General features: G+C 32.1%; 1 protein-coding gene across 2 annotated transcripts in view; it reads right to left on the reverse strand.

Moving 5' to 3' along the window:
• Positions 1 to 9,171, reverse strand: part of LOC107655672 (F-box/WD repeat-containing protein 11-like) — a 44,019-nt gene that overhangs the window by 1,076 nt on the left and 33,772 nt on the right. For both annotated transcript variants that reach the window (XM_016443241.1, XM_016443240.1), the window contains 5 exons: positions 6,044 to 6,293; positions 5,838 to 5,956; positions 4,626 to 4,736; positions 4,415 to 4,493; positions 799 to 963 (listed from right to left, as the gene is read on the reverse strand). In XM_016443241.1, the coding sequence (XP_016298727.1) occupies positions 802 to 963; positions 4,415 to 4,493; positions 4,626 to 4,736; positions 5,838 to 5,956; positions 6,044 to 6,293 (721 nt within the window). In that variant the 3' untranslated portion in view covers positions 799 to 801. The remainder of the gene's footprint in view (positions 1 to 798; positions 964 to 4,414; positions 4,494 to 4,625; positions 4,737 to 5,837; positions 5,957 to 6,043; positions 6,294 to 9,171) is intronic.

The raw sequence follows: 9,171 nt of genomic DNA on the forward strand, positions 1-9,171 counted from the left end.
ACACACACACACACACACACACACACACACACACACACACATAGAGAGAGAGAAGTATTTAATGAACAAATAAATTAAAATAATAAATAAACTACCAATGAAAAATATTTTCTGATTTAACATTTTAGGGTTTCGACATAAATAATACAAAATAACATGTATAAAATAAAGACAATAAACTATAATAAACACTGTAATATGAATAAAGTAAATAGAAAAAAATAAAAAATAATTAATAATAAATTAAATTAATAATAAAAATAAATTACCAATAAAAATTATCCTCATATTTAATATTTTGTGGTTTTAACAAATAATATCAATATATAAAATATAAAATAAAAAGATAACTATAATAAACACTAGAAAACTAAACAGAATTTTAGACAAAAACTATTTTAATAAATGCATTTTCAAAACTATGAAAAATAAATTGTAAATATAATAACCATTACAACATGAATGAAAATGAAACTGAACAACTAGAGAAAAGGATTTAATGAACAAATCAATTAAACTAATAAATACAACTCCCAGTGAAAAACATTTACTTATTTAATATTTGATGGTTTTAACATAAATAATATAAATATAAAATAATATATTACAAAATAAATACAAAATAAAAACACTATTGTATCAATGAAAACAGAATTAAACACTATTGTATTAATCAGAATCAATGACAAACATCTAAACCACCAAACATAGTTAAAGCTAAACTAAACCAAAAACCATGTAACGTAATGAAGTACAAATCTGGTGAATGATTGAAAACTCTTTGCTGTGTGTGTGTACCTGCTATCTGGAGACGTATGTATATGTCCGCGAGGGCGATCGCCTCTCCGGCTGGCCATTGGTGGAGACATTCAGGAAGTCCCATATAAGGATTGTGTCGTCATGGGAACTGCTAATAATCTGGAACTCATCAAACTGCAGTCGGAACACACGCCCAGAATGCTCCTGCGAGAGGTTACCATGACAACACACATGAACAAAAGAACATGAAAACATACAGTAACGCACACACAAACACACTTCAAAGGTCTGTCAGAAACGGCGAGTATGGTGTTGAGGAGTAAACGCAGCAACGCTACTGACGTAACTGCATGTTTCTGCAGCGTATTAATTGCTCAGCTGTTGAAATAATCATTCAGTTAACCTATATTGAAATGTATAAAAAAAAAAATCATAATTCTCAAATCAGCAGTCTCCTTGTGCTGGAGAAACCACTTTGCAGCTAGTCTGTCAAACTGCAGGCTACTAGAAATACCAGTACTTAAAGCACAGGGAGATTTTTTTATTTTTATTTTTTAAACAAACTGATTGACTAAAAGAATCAGATTACTATAGCGAGGAATCCGATTATTTTATTGAATCCGTTTGTTTCATAGTTTGTTTAATAGTATAGCTAGAAATTCTAATCTTTCTGTGAATCAGTCGGTTTCAAAGTTGGTTTAATAGTATAGTTAGGAATCCAAGTTTGTTTAACAGTATAGCTAGAAATCTGATTCTTTTAGTGAATCAGTTTGGGAATCAGATTCTTTTAGTGAATTGATTTGTTTCAAAGTTTGTTTAACAGTATAGACCAATTTGGAGTAGACGTCACAGTTACGTCACATGCAGCTGCGCACGCAAAAACACTGGTAACAAGTGGAGGGAAACGGGTAAAATCCATGGAATAAGAGAAACAATGGATTGTTGTGCCTTTAGATTTCAGAATCGGAATGCAAATCATGTTTATAGAATACTGTCGTCAAAGACGCCATTTGAAGTTAAACGCAGACGTTTAAACGGACAGACTATGGATGAAACCTGCTATGATTACCCTACTTTTAAAGCATAATTTAAACAATACATAATATTCACATATGCAGTTCATAAAGGGACATATTGTATTAGACCTACAGTTACAGCATGAAATACTATTTAAACCTATTACATTTTACATAACATTGACCTATTTTATCTCACAATTCTGACTTTTTCACAATGCAAATGCAAGTCTCCTAGTTCGGACTTTATAACTCGATTTAACTCAACAAGTGTGAGTTTGTCCATTCTGAGGGAAAAAAGGCAGCAGTGTGGGATATACAGGTGCATCTCAATAAATTAGAATGTCGTAGAAAAGTTCATTTAAACTCATGATTCTGAGCCAAAGAGGGGAAAAAAAAAGAGAATGACGAGTTGATTTTTTTTATCAGAATTGTGAGATATAATCTCGGAATTGCGAGAAAAAAAATCAGAATTTGGAAATATAATTTCAAAATTACCTTTTTTTATTCTTTTATTCCATGGCTTCCATAGACCGCTACTTTAAGGGCGAATTCCAAACGAAAGTGAGCATCCCTATGCCCTACTCCCTTCGAAGGGCAGAGCCCTTGAAGTGTGTTCTTTGAAGGGTGTAGGGCATTACTGTCTCGTATAAGCGTTTGGAACTTCCTTGGCGAAGGGAATGACTGACCAAATGTTACCTTGACAACGCTGGCGCGCATGCAGCATTCAGTACTCCATCAGTTGTTGCAAATATATATTTCTTCTCATTATTATTATTTTATTCAAATATTGTCTAATTGTGTCTTATTTACTATTAAGCTTTTTCAAACTAAACTTGCTTAAACTTGCTTACACTACCATCTTAAATAATATTTCTGATGAAAAATATTTTGTATTAGGCCTACATTAAAATAAAGACAAATTTAATTAGCCTATTCTACTTACGTTTGTGTTGAAATCAACCACAACTTTGCTTTAAAATGCGTCGCAAGATCTCCTAACTGAAGATCACATGATCACAAACGAAAATCACTTCCGTAAAGTGACCATCGCATGTTCCCTTCACTAACGGACTTCTGGAAGGGCCCTTCGCGAAGGGATTCAGTTGTTCACTTTCGTTTGGAACGTCCCTACAAATGGCGTCCCCTTACAAAAAACATCATCACTGTTTGCAAACACCAAAATTGGTCTATAGCTAGGAATCATATTCTTTTAGTGAATCAGTATGGGAATCTGATTCTTTTAGTGAATCGATTTGTTTCAAAGTTGGTTTAACAGTACAGCTAGGAATCTGATTCTTTTAGTGAATCATTATAGTAATCTGATTCTTTTAGTGAAACAATTTGTTTCAGAGTTTGTTTAACATTACAGCTAGGAATCTGATTCTTTTAGTGAATCAGTATAGTAATCTGATTCTTTTAGTGAAACGATTTGTTTCAAAGTTTGTTTAACAGTATAGCTAGGAATCTGATTCTTTTAGTGAATCAGTATAGTAATCTGATTCTTTTAGTGAAACGATTTGTTTCAAAGTTTGTTTAACAGTATAGCTAGGAATCTGATTCTTTTAGTGAATCAGTATAGTAATCTGATTCTTTTAGTGAAACGATTTGTTTCAAAGTTTGTTTAACAGTATAGCTAGGAATCTGATTCTTTTAGTGAATCAGTTTGGGAATCTGATTCGTTTAGTGAATCGATTTGTTTCAAAGTTTGTTTAACAGTACAGCTAGGAATCTGATTCTTTTAGTGAATCAGTATAGTAATCTGATTCTTTTAGTGAAACGATTTGTTTCAAAGTTTGTTTAACAGTATAGCTAGGAATCTGATTCTTTTAGTGAAACGATTTGTTTCAAAGTTTGTTTAAAATTACAGCTAGGAATCTGATTATTTTAGTGAATCAGTATGGGAATCTGATTCTTTTAGTGAATTGATTTGTTTCAAAGTTTGTTTAACAGTACAGCTAGGAATCTGATTATTTTAGTGAATCAGTTTGGGAATCTGATTCTTTTAGTGAAACGATTTGTTTCAAAGTTTGTTTAACATTACAGCTAGGAATCTGATTATTTTAGTGAATCAGTATGGGAATCTGATTCTTTTAGTGAAAAGATTTGTTTCAAAGTTTGTTTAACATTACAGCTAGGAATCTGATTCTTTTAGTGAATCAGTTTGGGAATCTGATTCGTTTAGTGAATCGATTTGTTTCAAAGTTTGTTTAACAGTACAGCTAGGAATCTGATTCTTTTAGTGAATCAGTATAGTAATCTGATTCTTTTAGTGAAACGATTTGTTTCAAAGTTTGTTTAACAGTATACAATCACTACATTCCCATATGTCCCTGGGTTTTTAATACTAGCATTTCTATTAGCCTGCAGCTTCGCAAACTGTCTTTAAAGTAGCACAGCACTTATATGGACAAATTTCCATATAAGTTAACTAAATTATTATTTCAAACTGTTTAAGGTAACTAGCAGGATAAATAAACTTGCAGTGACCTCTTGTGGCTGTTCAGTTTTATAATATGTGAATGTGACAACAACAAAATTATTAATAGGAATCTAACAAACCAAAATATATATATATATATATATATATATTTCACAAAACATAGATATGACGATGGCATTATTTTATTCACACGCACCACAAGTGTACGCAGACATAACGTGCTGGCGGGGGCCCGAGGATCCAGAGCTGCCTGTAAATCCCAAACTTTAATTTTCCTGCAGAGGAAGAGAGAGAATGTGAGGGTGAGTTATGGCTGCTCGTTATTAAACAGGTTGACAGATGAACGGCCTGTCAGAAACAGATGGTGCTGGGACTGAGCGTGTGTGTGTGTGTGTGTGTTTATTCACCCATCATATGCTCCGCTCACGATCCTCTTGTTGTCAAATCTGATGCAGCGCACAAGCTCCTCATGACCCTCCAGCACACGCAGACAAGCACCACACTCAATGTCCCACAGTCTGAACACACACAAGTGTATGTTAAAGATAGACAGCTTTTAGAGAGCATTTACAGGGTTACTTCAACAAGAAATTTTAATTGTCAACATGTACTCATTCCAAACCTGCATGACTTTCTTTCTTCAGTGGAAAACAAAAAATTTGTTAGCTTTTATAGAGCATTTAAATGGTTAGTCCACCTAGAAATTTTAATTCTGTCATCATTTAGTCATTCCAAACTTGCATGACTTTCTTTTTGTGGTGGAAAACAAAAAATAAAGACTGAAGAATGATGAGTCAAGGACAAAAAAAAAGTCATATAGCCTGTCATAAATACTTTCATGATGCTTTTTTGGTCATTTTTGGAGCATAGACCTCTTCAGTTCTTATAAAAGGTACTTGTTATATATATATATATATATATATACAAAAGTTTTGGGTCACTAAGATTGTTAGCTAGTAAGAAATGAATTACAATTATATTCAGGAAAGATGCATTAAATTGATAAGTGACAGTAAACACCTTTCCAATGTTTCAAAAGTTTTCTATTTCAAATAAATGCTGTTCTTTTGAACTTTCTATTCATCAAAGAATCGTAAAAAAAAAAAAAATTGAAGCTCTTCTCAACATTGCAGCAAAGCATCATATTTGAATGATTTCTGAAGGATCATGTGACACTGGAGTAATGATGCTGAACATTCAGCTTGCATCACAAATAAATTACATTTTACAATGTTCACACAGAAAACGGTTATTTTGAATTGTAATAATATTTCACAATATTACTGTTTATACTGTGTTTTAGCATTGGTAAGCAGTAGAGATTTCTTTAGAAAATGTAAAAAAATAAAAATAAAAAATCTAAAAATTCCCCAAACATTTGAACGGAAGTGTACGCCAATGAGAAATTTACCAAATTAAATGTAAAATATATTATTATAATCCCTAAAATAAGGAAATTTCTTAATTCAATACATATTGTTCTCATTTTCACATTCACAGTTTTGTGTATTGATATAAATGTGCATTTATAAAGAAATTATTACTGTAAAATGAAAATAAAATGAATATATAAACTAAAAATAATAATTAAATAAAAATAATAATTAAATGTAAAAAACCTGATGGTGTTGTCTGAGGACCCGCTGACCACAAGTCTGTCTCTGTACTGAAGGCAGGCGATGCCGCGCTTGTGACCGTTAAGCGTCCGTACAAACTCACACGTGCTGGTGCTCCACACCTGCAAACATACACAACATCACACTACAGCTGCCAATCACCCATTACTAAAGCCCCGCCCACCCACTGACCACTCCCACCCGCTCACTTTTATGGTTCTGTCTCCAGATGCAGACACGATGTATTTGTCGTCAAAGTCCACCACGTTAACGGCGGCGCGGTGACCCACTAGCACACGGCGCAGGCTGATGTCGGTTGCAGACGCCATGTCCCACACGGCGATGGAGCGATCTTTCGAACAGGTCACCATGAGACCGTTACAGAAGCGCAGGTGTAGAACAGCCTCGTTGTGATGGATCAGAGTGTTGAGAACCTCACCAGAAACACCATCCCACACCCTGAGAGACAGAGAAAATTATTGCAGATTAGTATACATTATGAAGAGAACATGAGCTTGTGCACAACTACTATAAGGGAGGTTATTATGGTTAATTAAAACTAATACTAAAACCATAAAAAAAAAAAAAATTGTTACTCGAAATAAAATAAACGTTAAAAGAAATTAAATAAGATTAATAAAAAAAATCTAGTGTACTAAAATAACTAAAAGTAAAACTGAAATAAAAAAAAATATATATATATATAGACATTTAAATAAAAAAAATAAAACTTGACAAAAACACAAGATTACAAAAAAGTTAAATTAAATTAAAAGGAAAAGGAAAATTAAAAGGAAAAAATTAAATATAAAAACTAACTAAAAATATTAATAAAATGATGATAAATAATAAAATAAGTATTGGGTCACTTTTTATCCATTTTATCATCAGATATTAATTTAGACACAGTATCGCTAAGAAAAAGCTATTTCTAGCTAAAGGAATATTTTAGATCTGAGCATAGCAACAAAATGTGTACTGATTAAAGAAATTCCTGTCTTTTTCTAATGTTTATAATAAAATATTTAACACTAAATTTGGAAAAATTCTCACTGACACTGCTCTACAAAAGTTTGGAATCATTAAGAATTTTATTCTTTTCATGTTTTTGAAAAAAGTATCTTCTGCTCACCATTTATTTGATCAAAAATACAGTAAATACAGTAATGTGAAATATTCTTACAGTTTAAAATACCTATTTTCTATTTTAATTTATTTAAAAATGTAACTTATTCCTGTAATGTAAAGCTGAATTTTCAGCATCATTACTCCAGTCTTCAGTTTCACATGATCCTTTGGAAATCATAAATATGCTGATTTGCTGCTCAAGAAACATTTCCGATTATTATCAATGATGAGAAAAGTCGTGCTGCTTCATATCTTTGTAAAAACGGATTAAATCTTTGATTAAAAAAAAAGAATAGAAAAGAGCATTTTTTTTTTTTGATATAGAAATCTTTTGTAACATCATAAATGTGTTTTGTCACTTTTGATCAATTTAATGCATCCTTTTGACTTTTTGGTGGCACAGAATTTCCTTAAAACAAAATAATAGATTCCCACACTATTTCTACAACAATTCAAGTACTAAATATCTCATGTAATAACTGCTACACTCTTTTGGCATAGCTGTTGTTAAAACAAACAAAGTTAGAGGCAAAACTCTAGTGGCATAAATTAGTAAGTGCAGCAGGTGCAAAATACAGATGGACCATAAATTACATGTGAACGACCTCACCAGCAGCTCAAACATCCTGCTCGAGCTGAACGCGGCCAACTGATGTGTTAATGCTCTTTAAACACGATCACATTACAAAGCCGCTTCCCTCTTCAGGTGTTAAAACATCCGGCCGTTTGCGCTTCCACTCGGAGTGACGTAAACCTGATTTATGCAGCTGTACAGCTCATTCCTTCAAACTCTCACAGGTGAGAGAAACACACACATACTCACGCTGGAAAAGGTGACAGAGCTTTAAATGCTTCTAGGGAAGTGATGTCATTGTTTCCATGGAGATTCTTCAGCTGGAGGCAGTATGTGTGTGAAACATTTAAAACTAATTACCTAATATAGATTTACAGCACATCATATTTTTAATTTCCTGCTTAAGGATTCCCATACTTTTAGACAAAGGACTTTTATAGCTGTTCAGGGTTACTGGATAACAATTTTTAGAAATTTTATAGAGATGAATGTGAAAATGAGAAAAATGTGTATTGATTAAAGAAATGATCTATGCTCGGTTTACTGTTTATAATAAATTATTATTACATTTCTTAGCCTTAATTATTTTAGAACATCAAGTTAAATGAAATAAAAATGATACATGTTTAAGTTTTTAATATATATATATATTTTATTTTATTTCAGTTAACATTTATTTCCTCATTTGAAATAAAAATGCTTTTATTGTTTACGGTTTTAGAAGTGCTAAAATACTTTAAAAGTACATTTTTGAAGTAGCATATAACTAATACTTAATAAAAACTCTATTGACATTAAAAATCTTAATGAATTAAACTAAAATTATAATAGTATATCAATGTATTAATTTTTATTTCAGTTTTTGTTTTAGTTATTTTAGTACATCAGGTTCAACAAAATAAAAATAGGAAATGTTTTTTATACATTTTATTTTAGTTAACTTTTTTTTTCCAAGTAAGGAAAATTTTTTTTTTTTATGGTATTAGTTTAACTATAATAACCTTTAGAAATCATTCTAATAGTGTAATTTGCTGCTCAAGAAACATTTCTGATTATTATCAATGTTAATATTTTTGTAAAAATGCCATGCTACATATTTTTTTATGATTCTTTGATGCATTGAAAGTTCAAAAGAACAGCATGTATTCAAATCGGAGATTTTTTGTAACGATATAAATTAGGGATGCACCGATACTGAGCTCCTGTACTTGTACTCGTACTCGTTAAAATGCCCCGATACCAAACGCCGATACCACGCAGCATGTGATAAGCGCCATATTCAGACAAAGAAACACCGACAACAGAACAACAGACAGCAGAATGGAGTTATTAGAGATTAAGGATGTCTACGAAGTATATGTATGCAATGAATATAATGTTAAACTTTCAGTATTAACATCTGTATAACTGATGTGCGCGAGCTGATAAACAAAGCACGCTGAGTGAATTGAGCGCGCGGCGGCGCAGATGCGCGAGCTTGTCGAGGGAATATATCTTTCTCACAGACATCACTGGAAAGTTTGTAATTCGGTCGGATATGCCAAAAACAAGTAAGTAAAACAATGCACAAGTTACTTAACGGTAGGGAGAGAGAGACAGAGAGAGAGAGAGCGAGAGAGAGACAGAGAGAGAGAG

Source organism: Sinocyclocheilus anshuiensis, unplaced genomic scaffold (genome assembly GCF_001515605.1).
Source record: "Sinocyclocheilus anshuiensis isolate Anshui unplaced genomic scaffold, SAMN03320099.WGS_v1.1 scaffold1008, whole genome shotgun sequence".
NCBI classification, from domain to species: domain Eukaryota; kingdom Metazoa; phylum Chordata; class Actinopteri; order Cypriniformes; family Cyprinidae; genus Sinocyclocheilus; species Sinocyclocheilus anshuiensis.